This window comes from Phocoena sinus, chromosome 5 (genome assembly GCF_008692025.1).
Source record: "Phocoena sinus isolate mPhoSin1 chromosome 5, mPhoSin1.pri, whole genome shotgun sequence".
In the NCBI taxonomy this organism is placed as follows: domain Eukaryota; kingdom Metazoa; phylum Chordata; class Mammalia; order Artiodactyla; family Phocoenidae; genus Phocoena; species Phocoena sinus.
In genome coordinates, this window is record NC_045767.1 from 25,848,996 (window position 1) to 25,871,560 (window position 22,565).

Consider the following 22,565-nt stretch of genomic DNA (forward strand, 5'->3'; position numbering starts at 1 on the left):
TAAGTGCTTCCAAAAACTTTGGAAGGGCTGATGGAGCAGATTCTAGGCTGTACTCTTCTGGGACTTTGCAGAGCCAGACAGAACTGGTTCCCTAGTGGGGCCACTGCTTTTAAAGCTGCCACTGGAGCTCTGACAGAAGCAATAAGTTTTCACCGCTGCCCTGCAAATGGGCACCAAATACTGCTTCAGAAAAGATCTTACGTACCAGCAACAGGAGCCAGGAGCTGCTAGACTTTAGCATCTGCCCACCTACTTCCTTCTGACATCTATCCTAGGCACTTCTAATTGGCTGAAACTTGTTTGCATCAAAAATGATAGCGACAGAGTTTGGGAAATGTATAATTTTGCTTTGTAACCCCCCCCCAAGTAAAAATAGAATGGTAGGAGTTCCAATTCAGCACTATATATTAAAATCAATTCCCTTTTGTCAGTAAAGTGCTTCTAGTCATTAACTTGGAGCAGGGAGAGAGGGTCACAGTGGTAGCAACCTAGTAGAAAGGCAAAAGCAATGAATTTAGAGGACTTGGGTATAATTCTAGCTCTGACATTTGTGAACATGAGTAAGTCGTTTGCTTTCTCTGAGCCTCAGTTTCCACATTTGATAATCCAGGCCACCTCACAGGGTAATTATGAGGATAATGTTAGACGTGAATGTAAAAACACTTCATAACTATCAGGTACTGAGCAATTGCAAGCAGATAGGATCAGTAAGAATGATTAAAGAAAAATTAAATGAGATCATTTCCATTACGTTAGATGTTTGGTGCTAAATATATTTCCTAGTTTTTGAAAAATGATGACCCTATTTTTATATAGTCTGTAAGTTACCACATTATCTCATTTTCCAATCCACTGGGAATTTCACGTAAATAGGAATGATCAAGTTAAGCTTCCCATAAATATTTGTGGTGCCATCTCATATTATGATATCATAGAACTCCTAGATCTTTTCAAAGACATTGTTTTAATAAATAATAAAAGCCATGTTTGAATTAGTTTACTCTGTCATTTGCATGTCTAATTTTGTAGTCTCAAATGCTTCCTATATTCACATTAGAAAGTCTTTCAAATTTTGCAATTTTTGTGATCTTGTGTAAATATATGTTTAGCTCACTTTTTAGTTTACCAAGTCACTGTGAAGGGTATTTTAAGCTCTGGACAGTAAAGAATGAAGGTTTCTATAGAAAGCCCCTTGATAACAGAAAAAGAGTTTGACTAGGGAATTACTTTTCATTTTGTGTTATCGTTTAGATTGAAAAACTATAAACTCATAATTATCTAGTGTGATTTACTGTTTTGATTGAGCTCCAGTTGTCAGTGTGATAAGATGACCTTATAAGCAGTAGAACATTAAGCCCCCAGAAATCAATAAATATAATAAAATCCTTTTACTTCCTTCCTACTCACCAAATCAATTGCTTTTTACCTTCTGGTTTCTTCATGAAAGTTCTACAGTTCATTTTACTACTTGTCAAAAGTGAAATGTCTTTTTTTCCTGAAGAGATACAGCTGTTTAATATTTCAATTCTCTCGTTTTATTTTTTATCTCTTTGCTTCTGGAAGATTCGCACACTTATCTAGTGTTCTGGGCCCAAAATTTGAAATAAAATATTAAACAGTGATAAAAAATGGACACTAACAAAATGATTGGTGAAGGCTATTAGGATTCATACACCGATGATTTTGTTATTCTTCTAGTCATGGGACAAGACAGTTATGAAACCTCGGTATGAATCACTTGAAAGAGTAATAAGAGTATAACGGATTGTCTTCCCCCTTTTTGTAAATCAGAACTACTTCTCTAAGCAACAGTCACACAGTCTATTTACCAGACAGAAAGGTTTGAACACCCTTGACCTTAGATTTCTCTCATGAGAAAGTTCATCTGTATCTCATACCCGGTGCATCCACATCTTGGCTACTCTGCGATACTCATCCTCAGAACACTTTGTGACAATTCACTGGGCAACATGGAACTAACCAGAGATCTAAGGCTTTTTCCAGTACATGCTTCTCAGTGAGTGTCAGGGTAACAGTAGTTGCCTGCTCCCTCTGGTAGTTTCCTAGTAGTTTTGTTACTGGACTTTTCCAACTTTGCTTTATATTGAAAATACAGGCTCCTGGAAGAAGTATTTTTCCTCTGCACACACAAAGAAATGAATTTTCCCCAATACCTAGCCAAAGACTCCAGATCACTTTACAGCATTGATTTCATAATTCAGTCTTTCTACAGTCATTTATTGTAATAGATGTTAGAAAACACATACTCCTAGTGAAAGAGAGGTGAATTTGGCCATACAATGAGGGTCATTCCATAAAAGGAAGAATGAAGGAAACTTGCAAAATATTTAGGGCCCATCTTCTTAACTGAATGTGGCGTATGACTTAGGTATTGTAGATATGTGACCCATTCACTACTTGCTTATTATGCCAAACTGAATTCTTTTCCTATGCTGTGTGTCATGTAATAGAAAATATAAATGGCAATTGTCAAGTCAACACTTTTGTGTTCTGTTTATTGATTCAATCAGCCTTCATGTATTACTGTATATTGTCATTTATAGCCTCAATTGATGAGATTCAATCCTATAAGGCATCTTTATAAAGCAGATAAGCATTTAAAGGGAGAACTATAAAGAAGCAGAAATTAGAAGACTGCAGATCTGTATCGTGTACTTCACAATATAATACCGTTCTTCGACAATTTTTTTCATATTCTTGTTTTAAATTTATACCTCTTTTCCTTTAGAGTTGACTGTCTACCCAAGGCAAGCATCTCATAGTAAACAGTAGGCTTTATAAAAATAAATTGAGCTACTAAGACCCAAAACCAATCTTCACTTTTCCTTTACCGTCAGTATCCAAAACCACTGAATCTTGTATGGCATTTATCCCCAGACTTTTAATCCGACCACCAACAATCAAGTTTGGGTACTCATGTGCCCTCTAATCTGCGCCCTTGTAATAGCTTCCTAATGCACAACCTTGATTCATTTCTTCCCCACTTCTAGTTCATCTTAACATGTTGTGACTATATCCTTCTTCCCAAGACATAGAGCAGATCATGGCCCTCCATGCTCACAGAGCTTCCTGTCTATACTATTCAAATAGAATAAATCCCAATCCCTTAGGTCAACAGTAAAAGCTTATCACATTATGGTTCATACCTACCTTTCTGGTTGTCTTCAACATCATAGACACACACACACACACACACACACACACACACACACACACACACCCCACATTGGGCTATTCTGTCTTCCATATTTGGGTACTTACTCAAGTGGCACCTTTTTTTTTTTTTTGTATTTGTCTGAGAAAGGGCCACATCTTCTTCCTATCTTACCCCCAAACCTTCTATTTTCAAAATTCAGAGTTAATCTTAGCTACACACCACATGCCCAAAGTATTTACTATGTCTATCACAGGATTATAAAACTCTACCCTATTAGTTTTTATATTTCTCATCCTTAGCATAGATGTTTGTGGAAACAATTTTAGTTGAATTCAATTGACCACACTCCCTATGATGTTGTTCTGGCTTTCTTTTAGGAACATGGAATACCTATCAACATGGGCTATGCTGTGGCACCACATCACTCAGGGGTCTACCCAGTTCATATTCAGCTGTATGCAGCCTGGAAGAAGGTCTGGGGTATTCAGGTCACCAGCACTGAAGAGTATCCACATTTGAAACCTGCACGGTACCGAAAGGGCTTCATCCACGATGGCATCATGGTGAGCACACACTGCCGTGTGTATTGAAGGTTCTCAGTATCTGCATGTGGGATGAAGACCAAATCTAACTTCAAAAATCTTTTACATGAGTATCATAAATCCCTTGCCTACCATGGTGGTCACACATTAATACACTGCTTACCCATAGACTTGCTTCTTAATCTGTGGGGTAGTTTAGGCAAATTCAAGGCAAGCTCAAAATATTGGAAATGGGTTTCATATAGGTCATCCACTGCAGTTTCTGGATTAAAGTTTTGTCTAGGGAACTTATACTTCTGGGGAGTTTCTCCATGCCTATTAAACACCTCTCAAGTCACTACACCATCAACAGACAGAATCCAACAAATAGCATCTGAAAGCTAAATTTATCTACTCAGTTTATTTTGGCTTTCAGACACTCAAGAATCTTAAGATAGCATTTTTCATTGTTCTTTTTCTTGCATACTATGAAAACAAAGGTATATATTTTCTTTTCGGATAAACTAACTGAAAAAATAATAATCTGATGTAAGAATGATATGCTCCTATAAATGAGAATAAAACCAAGTGAATATTAGATGGGAATTTATAATTATTCATTGGAATGAAAAAACTCCTATTTTTTACTTTGAGATAAAATAGTTCATTTTAAAACTTCCATCCCCACGTCCAGTGCCTTAGGTCATGTTCTCATCATCAGTTGCCAAGATCGTAGGAAAGGTTTACAAACTGTTCTCCCTCCTTTAAATATTTACATCTTTTCATTCCATTGTTCAGATTGCTATTAGAATTATCTACCTGTCTGTCTGTCTATCTAATAATTATCTAAAACCAAAGAAAAAGTAATAGCACATATGTTAACCAGAGCTAATACTCAATATTCTTTAATCATAAAACTCTAATATTTTATTGTAAATTGGTACTAGAAGACGTAAAGAAGCCTTGGATTTAAATGGAGCTATTGATAATACAAATAATAGTATATGGTGTCCATAGAAATCAAGGCGATATAAAAAGTATTACTCTGATATAATTGCAAAGCAAAGTGAAAGCAGTTTTCTTAACTGAGTAGCATGACCATTTGTTATATTATTAAATAAAAACATTCCTTTAAACCAATACTACACACATTCATTTACCTTGAATTTAATACAAACTGTTACGAAAATTAAGCAAAGAATAAATAAAATTATAGCTACTCTGTGCAATTGGATGCATTTTTCCATTAGATTATAAATAGTTTATTATTCAAAAGAAGTTTTGGAATAAAATTACTTATTTGCTTTCTCTGCTGAACATTCAGATGTACAACAGAATTAACCACAGAATATGCAGGAAGCAATCACTAGATGATATGACTACTACTGTGATTAAAATTTTAATTCAGAGTAGTAAAAACAAAACAAGGTAAAGGTGGCGAGGGTGATGAAAACTCATTGTTTTGAATCCCAGAACCTGAGGACCATGTAAAACTGTATTTCAGAAACAAGGAGAGTAATGGTCTAATACCATGAAAAATGCAACCCTGGAGAATCTCTATATTTGAATTAAACCAACCCTAAGAAGACTTTTATTTTTTACCATTTCTTTAACATAACTCAGATGGTGAGTGAGATTTATAGGCATGAATGAAAATGCTTTAACCTATATGTCCTATAGCAGGGGTCCCCAACCCCGCGGCTGCAAACCGGTACTGGTCCGCAGCCTGTTAGGAGCCGGGCTGCGCAGCAGGAGGTGAGCGGTGGGTGAGCAAGTGAAGCATCATCTGTCGCTCCCCATGGCTCCCCATCGCTCACATTACTGCCTGAACCATCCCCCCCATAGCTCGTGTTACTGCCTGAACACCCCGCACCCCAATCTGTGGAAAAATTGTCTTCCATGAAACCCATCCCTAGTGCCAGAAAGGTTGGGGACTGCTGTCCTATAGCTTTTATTTAGCAAGTCTCTTAATATGTGCATAATTACGCCAACATCAACTCTTGATTACATTAAGATTTTGGCTTTATCAGTTAAGGAACTCCAATAGGAATGAAATTCGCAGACTCTGAAGTCATGACACAGTGATGGAGCTTTTAATTAAGTCGTGTCGATGTGCTGGTTTTTCTTTTTCCTCAGGTCCTCCCTCGACAGACCTGTGGGTTGTTCACACACACTATTTTCTACAAAGAGTATCCAGGAGGCCCCCAAGAACTGGATAAAAGTATCAGAGGAGGTGAACTTTTCCTCACAATCCTTCTAAACCCAGTACGTATTCTATTTATACTTTTTACCATAACATCAGAACTTTCAAATATATGTTTCGTTTTATTTCTATTGTCAACCCTCTCACAAGAATAGTTGGTAAATACTAGAGAAAAATTAGACTAAATCTCCAAATATTCAATTCCCTTTATAATCGTCAATCAAGAAAAACACAGATTGGTCTTCCCTGGTGGTGCAGTGGTTGAGAGTCCGCCTGCCGATGCAGGGGACACGGGTTCATGCCCCAGTCCAGGAAGATCCCACATGCCACCGAGCGGCTGGGCCCGTGAGCCATGACCGCTGAGCCTGCGTGTCCGGAGCCTGTGCTCCGTGACGGGAGAGGCCACACCAGTGAGAGGCCCACGTACTGAAAAAAAAGAAAAAAAAAGAAAAACACAGATTTGTTAAGATTCATATGTTGAATATAACAGTTAAATGTAAGATATCTCAATGTTGTCTCCTATACTTGAATTGCAGTAAAGACATATATACAGTTCTATAACCACAAATTAACATTCACAATAATGTGGTGCATATGTTGTCTATAAGTTGAATTTGTTTCTAGCTCAAGGTATTAGTAGACATACATTTCAGTCTCTAAAAACAATCACAATGCAAAACTGCATTGAAAATACATAGCTATGCATTATCTTTGCATACTAGGGTCATCTGAGGCCTGTTTTTAAAATCTCCATTAATTTTGTTTGGAATCAAAGCTAGAGAATTTGTCCCTTTCAATTGTGCCCTTTCATCTTTCAAAATTTTGCAATTTTATTTCCAGTTATATGTGGAAAAGTATAGCAGTGTGGGAATATATCATCATTAGATAATGTTGAGATTATTTCAGCTTTCTCAATTTTTTCCCATAAAGATTCCATTTCTGAGGCCTTAAAGAGGCATGTCCTTTTTTACATCCCACTGCACCAAAAAAAATATCAAATAGTGAGTTGCATGCTATGTCCACCTTGTTTAGTATAAGAAATTTTCATACTCAGGGAAAATGATTCATGCTTTAAACAAAACTATAGCTCAGTTGTCTGTGGCAAAGATCCAGGTATGTTTTAAACAACTTATTTAGATAATTTATATATGGTGTTTTTAATTCCTAAAGAAATTAAATAAAAACCTACCTTGTGTAAAGACGAAAACTGTAAAATTGGATTGGAGGGATAGGGAAGTGGGGGGCCAAAATGCCTCACATGAGTGTGAGTAATCAACAAACCTCCTCAAACTGCAGAACTATTAAAAACAAAACAAAACAAAATGGTCTGTTGTGTTGGGGTACCACTAAACTGGAGAACAGATTGGATGCTCTATGATCTTAGCAAGAAACTCTATTTCTCAGAGCTTGCTTGCTTTCCTGTAAAACAAGCTTGTTGAACTGGACAGTCTTCAGTGTTCCTCAAAAGTATTCCTTTTGGATATTCCATTTTTTTGTGTATAATTCAAATTCATTGAGACTTAAAAGGATCAAAAACGTTACAAAAATATTTTTTGGAAATTGAGGTATACATGTGAATGTTAATGCAAGCAAATGTGGGAAATCTTTCTCTTTAACCCTTCCCTCACTAATTGAGGATTTGATCTCCATAGAGGCAATGGCCACATCTTCATACCGTTTTCACTCTGGAACTACACTCCCAACCCCAAATCTGCTCTGGTCACCTACTCAGGGGAAGAGGTAAGCATCAGAACACTGATGATTGCCCCCCCCAAACCTCTTGCTCCCCAGGTCTGATTGTTACTGATATTTACTACCTGGGTGCCCATCTGACTACTTGTCGTTAAAGAGATGGATTTATAACGGTTTTTTTGTTTTTTTTTGTGGTACGTGGGCCTCTCACTGTTGTGGCCTCTCCCGTTGCGGAGCACAGGCTCTTGACACGCAGGCTCAGCAGCCATGGTGCACGGGCCCAGCCGCTCCGCAGCATGTGGGATCTTCCCGGACCGGGGCACGAACCCGTGTCCCTTGCATCGGCAGGTGGACTCTCAACCACTGCACCACCAGGGAAGCCCTATAACTGTTTTTAAAATTTTTGAATTCAGTACTTTTTATAAAACATCATTCAGGGACTAATAGTTGGTCCCTTAAATAAGATGAAAGACTATTTGGCATTTCTATCTTTAGCACTTGTTGTGAACTAGCAAGATAACACTAACCTCACGTAAAAAGCTTACGATTGCCACACAGATTTATTTTAATTGCAGAGGAATAGAACCGTGGAAGAGGGGAGTTTTCAGGAGACTTCTAGAGTCCAGTCACAAACTGCAGTTACTTTATCATTGTGAATTGATGGTGATCTTAAAGTAGGATCCATGAGTAAATGAGAGAGACCCAGATAGACACAGAAGAAAGAGCAATGCTACAGGTAGTCAATAGTGTGGATAATATAGGACATTCTATGTATGGAGATATGGGCCTGGATCAGACAAATAATGGTCCACAAAGATATGGAAGTAAGGAATAAAGTTGCTCAAAACATGAACAGCATAGCCATAGGCAATCCAGGTTGATGCTACTCAGCTCTCTATGGAGACAGGCTGCAAGCAGCATCTGACAGAACCCAGATCAAAACGGGGCTTAGTTCTAGAGCTGCATATGCAGAAGTTATCAGATGTATTAGTCAGGGTTCTCCAGAGAAACAGAACCAAGAGGATGAGTGGGAGAAGAGATTTATTATAAGGAATTTTATGTGTTTATGGAGGTTGACAAGTCTCAAAATCTATAGTCAACAAGCTAGAGTCCCAAGAGAGCTGATAGTGTAGTTCTAGTAGAAGTTGTATGGCTTGAGAACCAGGAGACCTAATGGTATAGTTCCAGTCCAAAAGCTGGCAGGATTGAGACCCAGGAAGAGCCAATGTTTCAGTTCAAGTTTGAAGGCAGGAAAAAAAACAACAAAAAAAACCCAAAAAGCAACCATCTTGTTCAAAGGCAATCAGGCAGGAGGAGTTCCTTTTTACTCACAAGAGAGTGAGACTTTTTGTTCTATTTGGCCTCAACTGATTGGATGAGGCCCATCCACATTAGGGAGGGCAATCTGCTTTACTCAGTTGATCAATTCTGTTGTTAATCTCATCCAAAAGCATCCTCACAGGCACACCCAGAATAATGTTTGAGCAAATATCTGAGTAACCTGTGGTCCAGTTGAGTTGAGACATAAAATTAACTATCATTCCTAATGAGGAACTTAAGATGGGAGCAGACTAGAAGTAAGTAAATGAAAAGGGGAACACAGAAAGAGGGGCAGAAGTGATGAATGAAGTAAAGATAATGTAAGCTTGGAATTTTTTGTACGTGTGTCCTATTGTGAATAGAGAGACATCACAGATGATGGGCTATGATCAATAGTCACTTCACCGATGTGGAAAAAAAGAAGTTTTGAGGCTGCTTGATTAATTATTATTTTAAGTTATATGGTTCCAGCAAGGCTGGCAAAGATGGAGTCTGCAGGAAGAGAATGAGGAAAGAAGAAAACAAAAAATAATACTGATACACAGCCTTCTCCTCTGGTCTATTCTTTTTCTCTAGTCATCACTTAATTCTTTGTCAGAATAAAGAGTATCTCCTTATTCTTTCACCAAAACCATGCTGAAGAAAAAAAAATCTATAAATTAATTGATGTGAAGGTATGTTTTCAACATTAATTAATTAATATGCTAACTCTAAAGAATATTTGTATTCTAACAGAGCCTATTCCTGAATGAGAGGTCTATGATTGTATTAATTTAGGTATCAAAGTTCCTTGGGGAAATATGATTTTAGTAAAAAGCATTCAACATCCATGAAATCATAGAGAAAGATGACTGACCACCTCTTCTGACCACCTAGGAAAATTGATGTCTGTGAGGGCTTATAAGTAGGATAAGTGATCATAGTGTTAGCATAAACTCTAAAGATTTAAGGCCATTCTAACTTTATTTCATTTTTTCAAAAATGGTCTATACTTTCACATCATGAAAATACTGTAGACATCCTATATTATAACACCTCTCCTGCGTGGTGATTTTCTCCTCTGATTTGTAAATGATCCATAGAATTTTGTCCTTTTACCTTTTGGTTTTCAGTATGTTAATGAATGGATGAATAACGATATAGATAGCATGACACAAAGGTGGCAGTGACGGTAATTACACCAGATGATAATGTTAATACCCAGTTATACTTAGCAAATTGGAGTGATAGACAAAATCTAGCAAGATGAAATTTAACAGGGAATAATGAAAAGCCCCCAAATTACTTTCAAACACAATAGTGTATAATGCCAGCATTATATAAGGATAAATATTATATAAAGATAGAGTAAATCTGCCAGAAAATTGTATGGGCTACATCATGTCCTATTCAATTCCTTGTCATTGAAGTTGTCTAAACAAAAATTTTGTAGGAATGTGAAATCTCTTACTTTTAATCTGACGCTAAGATTGTGATTCTGTTCTTATCCAGTTAGATGTGGGGTATATCTTTTTCACTGTAAAATATAAAAAATATGAAGTAGGTTTAATTTTATGTATTACAGACCAGCATTATATATTTAGTTTTAGTCTATGATTATAAGGTCAGAGGAAAAAGGGAAATGGTAACTTATCAACATGTATAAGAACTAAAAAATGAGATAAAAATGGGAAGATATTCAGTGGTAGATGTATTGAGGGAAATAGAAGAGAAAAAATTTCCTATCATCAATATACTGAAAGAAATATTAGTGCCAGATTTAGCAGACCATTTTGAACTGGTTGGTAGTTTCTACACTCATTTGTATGCAAACATCCTATGAGTCTAATAAAAGCTGGAAAAGGTATGTGAGGGAATATCCTGGAATTTCCCCCTCTAGGGTACTTTAAAAGAGAATCAATGACTATATAGTTCTTTCTTATTGCCTTGGGAGTTCATCTACCTAAAGGAAGGGGACTGGATTAAATAATTTTGAAAAGTTCCACATATTTTTTTTTCTGGTTCATAACTTCCACAACTCTGCTCTGAAGTCAAAAAGGCATGAACCACACCAAGACCAGCATAGCCTCTTTCCCTGTCCAGCTTCCAATTTAGGAATTCACATTATTTTGTGTCACCCCCCCACTTAGACCTGTATCCTTTCTGTGTTCAAAGGTCTCTGATATTTTTTCTTTATGCATTTTCAATAGTTTTTTTAAGTTAATTTTGACTCTAGCTGCTATCCTGTTCTCATAGTTTGACACATTTTAAAATATGTCATTATTTCTAATATATCATAAAGCAGAAAATGCAAATTGAAATATATTTTTACATCTTGACTCACATATGAACTCCTAATACTGTTGCATGTTAGATTTTTTGATTCAGAAAACTGCAAGAAATGGGGTTTCTTGATTTCCTTAGATACCAACTTGTTTTGCCCAAATGAATGTAAAAATTGAAAATTAAATGATATTAGGGCTGTTTGAATGACATTTCAAAAGAAGAGCTAGGCATCTGTCCACTTAACATTCAGGTAACTTCCTCATTTTTTTTTTAGATTCTATCATGACCTCATCACATATTGATATTTGCCTGTACTGTTCCACACTTGTCAAATACTAACATGTATTTCCCTAGTGCCAAATTCTTCTTGTATTTTCAATATAGTCTTTGTACAGATAGGAAGAAAGATAATTTAATCATGTATGAGGTGAAACAGCTTACACCAGGTAACCCACCATCATTCAAATTGAGACACTACCCTATAAAATATGCAGCAACTGGCAATAGTAAGGAAGTCTGGAGTCTTATCAGATGGTGTCACTAGTAACTATAAAAGCTTGAAATGAATATGCCTTACCGGATTTAATTTTTTTTTTCTAGCTCATTTTAATTTTGTGCTACACAAAGAACAGTATGAAGATAGAATTTTCTAAGTTTTCTTAACATATATATCTAAAGATACTCCGATTCTAGAGTGCTTTAAAATGGCAGTACTGTAACCAGGAAGTCTACGTTGTCCAAAGTTCAGAGCAGTGCCTAGACTCATTAACCTTTGTCTGTTCTTTGGCCAGTTGCAAATCCAGGTGAACAAAAAATATGTGCCTGAAACAGCAGTGTACTTGAAATTGACAGTAGAGTATAATGGAACCGCAATGATATACTTCCCCATGTGCTGTCTCCTGAAACTTCATACACTTAGGCTGGTTAATGAGCTTTCCTTTCTCATGTATATCAATCTCCAAAATCATGGAATCTAATAGCAGGTCAGTACATTATGGATTAGAGCTGGCTTTTCAGACAGATTAGAGAAAAGGCAGCTGCAAGGCGTAGGAAAACATCAACATGAAATAACCTGAACCAAACTTTAATTTCTTTTTCATGCTTAAATAATATGGAAGTAGATACGTAAGATAATTCACAGAAACATATTTTATGTGCAGTGCAGAAAAATAAAATTCAAGAAACATCCCGAGTCCTTTTCAGAGAAGATTAAAAAGAATTACAGATTACTGATATTCAAAGCATCCAAATATTCTTTGACGATTTTGATTTTGATTTTCTATAAATGCTGCACTTTATAGAAGATTGTAACAATCAGATAATATTTCATGTAGAACAAAACAAATATATATTCCACCAAAATATACTTCTTAATAAAATAATATATTAATATTTCTAACTCAGGGTCACGGGGGATATTGATACATGTTCCAGCAGTGTTTATTAGAAAAACAATAATAAATTAACTTCCAACTGCTCTACTACAGTGAAATGTGCCTCTTTTTTTTTTTTTTTTAAACATCTTTATTGGGGTATAATTGCTTTACAATGGTGTGTTAGTTTCTGCTTTATAACAAAGTGAATCAGCTATACATATACATATGTTCCCATATGTCTTCCCTCTTGCGTCTCCCTCCCTCCCACTCTCCCCATCCCACCCTTCCAGGCTGTCACAAAGCACCGAGCTAATATCCCTGTGCCTTGCGGCTGCTTCCCCCCAGCTATCTACCTTACTACGTTTGTTAGTGTGTATATGTCCATGACTCTCTCTCGCCCTGTCAAAACTCACCCCTCCCCTTCCCCATACCCTCAAGTCCGTTCTCCAGTAGGTCTGCGTCTTTATTCCTATCTTACCCCTAGGTTCTTCATGACATTTTTTTCCCTTAAATTCCATATATATGTGTTAGCATACGGTATTTGTCTTTTTCTTTCTGACTTACTTCACTCTGTATGACAGACTCTAGGTCTATCCATCTCATTACAAATAGCTCAATTTCATTTCTTTTTAAGGCTGAGTAATATTCCATTGTGTATATGTGCCACATCTTCTTTATCCATTCATCCGATGATGGGCGCTTAGGTTGTTTCCATGTCCTGGCTATTGTAAATAGAGCTGCAATGAACATTTTGGTACCTGACTCTTTTTGAATTTTGGTTTTCTCAGGGTATATGCCAACTAGTGGGATTGCTGGGTCATATGGTAATTCTATTTGTAGTTTTTTAAGGAACCTCCATACTGTTCTCCACAGTGGCTGAACCAATTCACATTCCCACCAGCAGTGCAAGAGTGTCCCCTTTTCTCCACACCCTCTCCAGCATTTATTGTTTCTAGATTTTTTGATGATGGCCATTCTGACTGGTGTGAGATGATATCTCATTGTAGTTTTGATATGCATTTCTCTAATGATTAATGATGTTGAGCATTCTTTCATGTGTTTGTTGGCATTCTGTATATCTTCTTTGGAGAAATGTCTATTTAGGTCTTCTGCCCATTTTTGGATGGGGTTGTTTGTTTTTTTGTTATTGAGCTGCATGAGCTGCTTGTAAATTTTGGAGATTAATCCTTTGTCAGTTGCTTCATTTGCAAATGTTTTCTCCCATTCTGAGGGTGGTCATTTCACCTTGTTTATGGTTTCCTTTGCTGTGCAAAAGCTTTGAAGTTTCATTAGGTCCCATTTGTTTATTTTTGTTTTTATTTCCATTTCTCTAGGAGGTGGGTCAGAAAGGATCTTGCTGTGATTTATGTCATAGAGTGTTCTTCCTATGTTTTCTTCTAAGAGTTTGATAGTTTCTGGCCTTACATTTAGGTCTTTAATCCATTTTGAGCTTATTTTTGTGTATGGTGTTAGGGAGTGATCTAATCTCATACTTTTACATGTACCTGTCCAGTTTTCCCAGCACCATTTATTGAAGAGGCTGTCCTTTCTCCACTGTACATTCCTGCCTCCTTTATCAAAGATAAGGTGTCCATATGTGCGTGGGTTTATCTCTGGGCTTTCTATCCTGTTCCACTGATCTATCTTTCTGTTTTTGTGCCAGTACCATACTGTCTTGATTACTGTTGCTTTGTAATATAGTCTGAAGTCAGGGAGCCTTATTCCTCCAGCTCCTTTTTTCGTTCTCAAGATTGCTTTGGCTATTCGGGGTCTTTTGTGTTTCCATACAAATTGCGAAATTTTTTGTTCTAGTTCTGTGAAAAATGCCAGTGGTAGTTTGATAGGGATTGCATTGAATCTGTAGATTGCTTTGGGTAGTAGAGTCATTTTCACAATGTTGATTCTTCCCATCCAAGAACATGGTATATCTCTCCATCTATTTGTATCATCTTTAATTTCTTTCATCAGTGTCTTATAATTTTCTGCATACAGGTCTTTCGTATCCTTAGGTAGGTTTATTCCTAGATATTTTATTCTTTTTGTTGCAATGGTAAATGGGAGTGTTTTCTTGATTTCACCTTCAGATTTTTCATCATTAGTATATAGGAATGCCAGAGATTTCTGTGCATTAATTTTGTATCCTGCTACTTTACCAAATTCATTGATTAGCTCTAGTAGTTTTCTGGTAGCATCTTTAGGATTCTCTATGTATAGTATCATGTCATCTGCAAAGAGTGACAGCTTTACTTCTTCTTTTCCGATTTGGATTCCTTTTATTTCCTTTTCTTCTCTGATTGCTGTGGCTAAAACTTCCAAAACTATGTTGAATAAGAGTGGTGAGAGTGGGCAACCTTGTCTTGTTCCTGATCTTAGTGGAAATGCTTTCAGTTTTTCACCATTGAGGATGATGTTTGCTGTGGGCTTGTCATATATGGCTTTTATTATGTTTAGGAAAGTTCCCTCTATGCCTACTTTCTGGAGGGTTTTTATCATAAATGGGTGTTGAATTTTGTCGAAAGCTTTCTCTGCATCTATTGAGATGATCATATGGTTTTTCTCCTTCAATTTGTTAATATGGTTTATCACATTGATAGATTTGCGTATATTGAAGAATCCTTGCATTCCTGGAATAAACCCCACTTGATCATGGTGTATGATCCTTTTAATGTGCTGTTGGATTCTGTTTGCTAGTATTTTGTTGAGGATTTTTGCATCTATGTTCATCAGTGATATTGGCCTGTAGTTTTCTTTCTTTGTGACATCCTTGTCTGGTTTTGGTATCAAGGTGATGGTGGCTTCGTAGAAGGAATTTGGGAGTGTTCCTCCCTCTGCTATATTTTGGAAGAGTTTGAGAAGGATAGGTGTTAGCTCTTCTCTAAACGTTTGATAGAATTCACCTGTGAAGCCATCTGGTCCTGGGCTTTTGTTTGTTGGAAGGTTTTTAATCACAGTTTCAATTTCAGTGCTTGTGATTGGTCTGTTCATATTTTCTATTTCTTCCTGATTCAGTCTTGGCAGGTTGTGCATTTCTAAGAATTTGTCCATTTCTTCCAGATTGTCCATTTTATTGGCATAGAGTTGCTTGTAGTAATCTCTCATGATTTTTTTTATTTCTGCAGTGTCAGTTGTTACTTCTCCTTTTTCATTTCTAATTCTATTGATTTGAGTCTTCTCCCTTTTTTTCTTGATGAGTCTGGCTAGTGGTTTATCTATTTTGTTTATCTTCTCAAAGAAACAGCTTTTAGTTTTATTGATCTTTGCTATTGTTTCCTTCATTTCTTTTTCATTTATTTCTGATCTGATTTTTATGATTTCTTTCCTTCTGCTAGCTTTGGGGTTTTTTTGTTCTTCTTTCTCTAATTGCTTGAGGTGCAAGGTTAGGTTGTTTATTCGAGATGTTTCCTGCTTCTTAAGGTGGGCTTGTATTGCTATAAACTTCCCCCTTAGAACTGCTTTTGCTGCATCCCATAGGTTTTGGGTCGTTGTGTCTCCATTGTCATTTGTTTCTAGGTATTTTTTTATTTCCTCTTTGATTTCTTCAGTGATCACTTCATTATTAAGTAGTGTATTGTTTAGCCTCCATGTGTTTGTATTTTTTACAGATCTTTTCCTGTAATTGATATCTAGTCTCATGGCGTTGTGGTCGGAAAAGATACTTGATACAATTTCAGTTTTCTTAAATTTACCAAGGCTTGATTTGTGACCCAAGATATGATCTATCCTGGAGAATGTTCCATGAGCACTTGAGAAAAATGTGTATTCTGTTGTTTTTGGATGGAGTGTCCTATAAATATCAATTAAGTCCATCTTGTTTAATGTATCATTTAAAGCTTGTGTTTCCTTATTTATTTTCATTTTGGATGATCTGTCCATGGGTGAAAGTGGGGTGTTAAAGTCCCCTACTATGAATGTGTTACTGTTGATCTCCCCTTTTATGGTTGTTAGTATTTGCCTTATGTATTGAGGTGCTCCTATGTTGGGTGCATAAATATTTACAATTGTTATATCTTCTTCTTGGATCGATCCCTTGATCATTATGTAGTGTCCTTCTTTGTCCCTTTTAATAGTCCTTATTTTAAAGTCTATTTTGTCTGATATGAGAATTGCTACTCCAGCTTTCTTTTGGTTTCCATTTGCATGGAATATCTTTTTCCATCCCCTTACTTTCAGTCTGTATGTGTCTCTAGTTCTGAAGTGGGTCTCTTGTAGACAGCATATATAAGGGTCTTGTTTTTGTATCCATTCAGCCAATCTGTGTCTTTTGGTGGGAGCATTTAGTCCATTTACATTTAAGGTAATTATCGATATGTATGTTCCTATTTCCATTTTATATATTGTTTTGGGTTCGCTACTATAGATCATTTCCTTCTCTTGTGTTTCGTGTCTAGAGAAGTTCCTTTAGCATTTGTTGTAAAGCTGGTTTGGTGGTGCTGAACTCTCTCAGCTTTTGCTTGTCTGTAAAGGTTTTAATTTCTCCATCAAATGTGAATGAGATCCTTGCTGGGTAGAGTAGTCTTGGTTGCAGGCTATTCTCCTTCAGCACTTTCAGTATGTCCTGCCACTCCCTTCTGGCTTGTAGGGTTTCTGCTGAGAGATCAGCTGTTAACCTTATGGGGATTCCCTTGTGTGTTATTTGTTGTTTTTCCCTTGCTGCTTTTAATATGCTTTCTTTGTATTTAATTTTTGACAGTTTGATTAATATGTGTCTTGGCGTGTTTCTCCTTGTATTTATCCTGTATGGGACCCTCTGTGCTTCCTGGACTTGATTAACTATTTCCTTTCCCATATTAGGGAAGTTTTCAACTATAATCTCTTCAAATATTTTCTCAGTCCCTTTCTTTTTCTCTTCTTCTTCTGGAACCCCTATAATTCGAATGTTGGTGCGTTTCATGTTGTCCCAGAGGTCTCTGAGACTGTCCTCAGTTCTTTTCATTCTTTTTTCTTTATTCTGCTCTGCAGTAGTTATTTCCACTACTTTATCTTCCAGGTCACTTATCCGTTCTTCTGCCTCAGTTATTCTGCTATTGATCCTATCTAGAGTGATTTTAATTTCATTTATTGCATTGTTCATCGTTGCTTGTTTCATCTTTAGTTCTTGTAGGTCCTTGTTAACTGTTTCTTGCATTTTGTCCATTCTACTTCCAAGATTTCGGATCATCCTTACTATCATTATTCTGAATTCTTTTTCAGGTAGATTGCCTATTTCCTCTTCATTTGTTAGGTCTGGTGGGTTTTTATCTTGCTCCTTCATCTGCTGTGTGTTTTTCTGTCTTCTCATTTTGCTTATCTTACTGTGTTTGGGGTCTCCTTTTTGCAGGCTGCACTTTCGTAGTTCCCGTTGTTTTTGATGTCTGTCTCCAGTGGCTAAGGTTGTTTCAGTGGGTTGTGTAGGCTTCCTGGTGGAGGGGACTAGTGCCTGTGTTGTGCTGGATGAGGCTGGATCTTGTCTCTCTAGTGGGCAGGTTCACGTCTGGTGGTGTGTTTTGGGGTGTCTGTGGCCTTATTATGATTTTAGGCAGCCTCTCTGCTAATGGGTGGGGTTGTGTTCCTGTTTTGCTAGTTGTTTGGCATAGGTTGTCCAGCACTGTGGCTTGCTGGTCGTTGAGTGAAGCTGGGTGCTGGTGTTAAGATGGAGGTCTCTGGGAGATTTCCACCGTTTAATATTATGTGGAGCTGGGAGGTCTCTTGTTGACCAGTGTCCTGAAGTTGGCTCTCCTACCTCAGAGGCAGAGCCCTGACTCCTGGCTGGAGCACCAAGAGCCTTTCATCCACACAGCTCAGAATAAAAGGGAGAAAAAGTAGGGAGAATTAGTAGAAGTATGAGTAAAGAAAGAAGGAAAGGAGGAAAGGAAGGAAGGAAGAAAGAAGCAAAGAAGGAAAGAAAGGAGGGAGGGAGGGAGGGAGGGAGGAAGGAAGGAAGGAGGGAAAGAAGGAAAAAGGACAGAAAGAAAGATGATACAGTAAAAATAAAATAAAGTATAATATAGTTATTGAATTAAAAAATATTTAGAAAAAAAAAAAAGGGACGGATAGAACCTTAGGACAAATGTTGGAAGCAAAGCTATACAGAGAAAATCTTACACAGAAGCATACACATACACCTTCACAAAAAGAGGTAAAGGGGGAAAAATCATAAATCCTGCTCCCTGAGACCACCTCCTCAATTTGGGGTGATTCGTTGTCTAAAGGAGGGAAGGAAGGAAGGAAAGAAAGAAAGAACGAAGGTAAAGTATAATAAAGTTATTACAATTAAACTTAATTATTAAGAAAAAGAATTTTTAAAAAAAAGTCATGGACGGATAGAGCCCTAGGACAAATGGTGGAAGCAAGAGTATACAGACAGGATCTCACACAGAAGCATACACGTACACATTCACAAAAAGAGGAAAAGGGAAAAAAATCATAGATCTCGCTCCTAAATTCCACCTCTTCAATTTGGGATCATTCCTTGTCTATTCAGGTATTCCACAGATGCAGGGTATATCAAGTTGATTGTGGAGCTTTAATCCGCTGCTTCTGTGGGCTGTGAGAGATTTCCCTTTCTCTTCTTTGTTCTCACAGCTCACAGGAGCTCAGCTTTGGATTTGGCCCTGCCTCTGCATGTAGGTCGCTGGAGGGCGTCTGTTTTTTCGCTCAGACAGGACGGGGTTAAAGGAGCCGCTGATTCGGGGCCTCCGGCTCACTCAGGCCGGGGGTTGGGGGATGGGGGTAGGAGGGGCACTACGTGCGGGGCGGGCCTGCGGCTGCAGAGGCAGCGTGACGTTGCGGCAGAGGCCGGCGTGATGTTGCACCAGCCTGAGACCCGCCGTGCGTACTCCCGGGGAAGTTGTCCCTGGATCCCGGGAACCTGGCAGTGGCGGGCTGCACAGGCTCCGCGGAAGAGGGGTGTGGAGAGTGACCTGTGCTCGCACACAGGCCCCTTGGTGGCGGCAGCAGCAGCCTTAGCGTCTCCCGCCCGTCTCTGGGGTCCGCGGTTTTAGCCGCGGCTCGCGCCCGTCTCTGGGGTTTGCGCTTTCAGCCGCGGCTCGCGCCCGTCTCGGGGGCTCGCGCCCTCAGCCGCGGCTCGGCCCGTCTCTGGGGTTCGCGCTTTTAGCCGCGGCTCGCGCCCGTCTCTGGAGTTCCTTTAAGCAGCGCTCTTAAACCCCTCTCCTCGCGCACCAGGAAACAAAGAGGGAAGAAAAAGTCTCTTGCCTCTTCGGCCGGTGCAGGCTTTTCCCCGAACTCCCTCCCGGCTAGTCGTGGTGCACTAACCCCTTCAGGCTATGTTCAAGCCGCCAACCCCAGTCCTCTCCCTGAGCTCCGTCCAAAACCAAAACCCGAGCCTCAGCTCGCAGCCCCGCCCGCCCCGGCGGGTGAGCAGACAAGCCACTCGGGCTGGTGAGTGCCGGTCAGCACCGATCGTCTGTGCAGGAATCTCCCCGCTTTGCCCTCCGCACCCGTCGCTGTGCACTACTCCGCGGTCCCGAAACTCCCCCCTCTGCCTCCCGCAGTCTCCGCCCGCGGAGGGGCTTCCTAGTGTGTGGAAACTTTTCCTCCTTCACAGCTCCCTCCCACTGGTGCAGGTGCCGTCCTTATTCTTTTGTCTCTGTTTTTTCTTTTGCCCTACCCAGTTACGTGGGGAGTTTCTTGCCTTTTGGGAGGTCTGAGGTCTTCTGCCAGCCTTCAGTAGGAGTTCTGTAGGAGTTGTTCCACGTGTGGATGTATTTCTGGTGTATCCGTGGGGAGGAAGGCGATCTCCGCGTCTTACTCTTCCGCCATCTTCAAGGTCCCCCCCTGAAATGTGCCTCTTATCTGTGCAGGGACTTTGAAGCAATTAATGTCATTGGGAGCTCTGAGGCTTAGAGCCTGGGAGAACAGCCACCAACTGTGAGAAGAATGAACCCCTGTAGAATATATAGATTGTGGAAAATTATATTTCCACTCACTGAAAAACCTACAGTCACCTCTTTTCTTCCCTTATTCTGTTTTTTGAGTTTTGGGGTTTTTTGTTTTTGTTTTTTTTTTTCTGTTTTTTACTTTTCTTAAAGATTTGCAAGACTAACCTTTACAAAAGGACATGAATCACCACTTCTGCAGTGATTCACACTCTCAGCAGGGATACTGTAGAATATGGAGTCAGCTAAGATCCATGGCCTCAGTACAGATGATATTTTTTTCTGTCCACACTGAAAATCAGGATCAGAGTTATTATAAGGTTTTAGAGAATGAGGAGAAAATTTTGCTTTCTCCTGATTTGGGGGTAGTGCGTGTTTTGTATGATTTCCCACAGTTGGATTTACTTAGCAATTAATAGCTCAGAATATAAAGTGCACCACCACAAAAGAACAGGATATTTTGTCTCCTAAACCTGAACTCTGTCTTCTTGCCAAATGAGAGAAAGGTTGCTATTATTGTATAGACACGCATCTTTCTAAAGCAGTGGTTGCTACAGGTCCTGATGGAATACAATTTACATTCCTCTATACTTCTAGATCATGAACAAATCCATAAAATTGCGTTGTTTTTTTCAATTTTGTTTCCCTAGAAAAATAAATGAAAGCAGCAATATTTTACTGGGGAAGTCTATTTCATCTTGTGTAACTGGGTAATTTAGTTTTCCCAAAGCATGTTATGAAAGGTAGTGGAATAGCTCTTTAGCATAAATAAATTTTCAACAGCAAAATATACAACCTCCTGTTTGTGCAGTTGTTAGTTAATAGACAAGCCTTTTATTCCTCTGTTTTGAGTCTTACAGTATACAAATATTAGGCGTGTAATGCTCACGACGATTAGGGATCATTTGGAAGGAAAATCAGTGAATTCATGATTGTTAAAAAAACAAAACCATCTCTGAATTAGTCTTTATATGATTTAGTGGCTGGTGAGATAGTAAGAAATTAGGGGGTTCTGTGGGAGCCCACAAAATGAATGTTGATATGTGTGCTCTTTTTGGCTTGTGAGTATTCACCCACCGTAGTGTTCAAAATGGTTGATTTTATTCTCTCTTCCACAAATTATATAACACCTAGATATATATACAATGTATATTGTTTCTCTCTTTCTCATTTATTTCTTTATTTTTAAATCTTAAAGTGCATTGAAGCAGAAAGGCCTCTTCGGATCACTTTACTTTATTTCATCACGGTTTTTCCTACTTCATTTTCCTCTGACTGCTCCTCAGAGTAAGATATTGTGAAAATAAAAATGTGCGTCCTTTTCTAAAACGTTGATATTTTCACATTTTTGTATTTTAAGAGCCCAAATTATTTTCTTAGTTTTTCCATTAGTGGCTTAATGGAAAACTTAATGCTGATATGATAAGGAATATTTATAAACATTAAACTTGCTGGTACCCATTGAGGAATTAAAGTCTTATAATTTCCGTCCATACAGTCTTACCCACAGATGTCCAAAGGGGTCTATCACTCAAGTTAGCTGGAGTTGATATTTGTTAAATTTTTCTTTGAGATTCATAAAATCTCAAACGTAAAAATTGTTGACAAAAATAATTGGGAGTCTGGTGTTTAATTCATAATGAATTGTTAGAATGCCATCAATGGTATTTGTATCTCAATCGTTTTATTTTTATTTGATCTTTTTTTTTCAAGGAGATCTTCTTGATGTGTTCACTATAAAGTAGTTCTATTGTATGGATGTTTATGTGTGTGTATAACCCCTTCAAGGAAGGCTTCGGAATCCTGTCCAGAGGAGTTGATATTTGAACTGAGCATTGTAGGGACTCATCAGACAAATGAGGTGGTGTGGTGGGGAATGTGAGTTTGCAGTAGGAGAGGGAAGAGCTGCAGAATGTTACAGAGGCTAAAATGACCGTGGCAAGTTTGGGAACTGTAAATGTTTGCATTTCACAGGAGTACGAAATGAAGATAAGAGTGGGTAAATAAAATTATGAAAGGTTTTGTATGACGTGTTGACAGTTTGAATGCTATTATTCTATTGTGAAGAGGGAAGGAATTTAAACAAGGGAGTGATAGATAGACCCAAATAATAATTGTTATTTGTAATTCTAGTTG

At 38.2% G+C, this 22,565-nt stretch overlaps 1 protein-coding gene across 1 annotated transcript in view; it reads left to right on the forward strand.

Annotated features, from left to right (window-relative positions):
- Positions 1-22,565, forward strand: part of LOC116754256 (bifunctional heparan sulfate N-deacetylase/N-sulfotransferase 4-like) — a 254,802-nt gene that overhangs the window by 129,540 nt on the left and 102,697 nt on the right. The window contains 2 exon segments of the mRNA XM_032632724.1: positions 3,556-3,741; positions 5,836-5,964. Of these exon segments, the coding sequence (XP_032488615.1) occupies positions 3,556-3,741; positions 5,836-5,964 (315 nt within the window).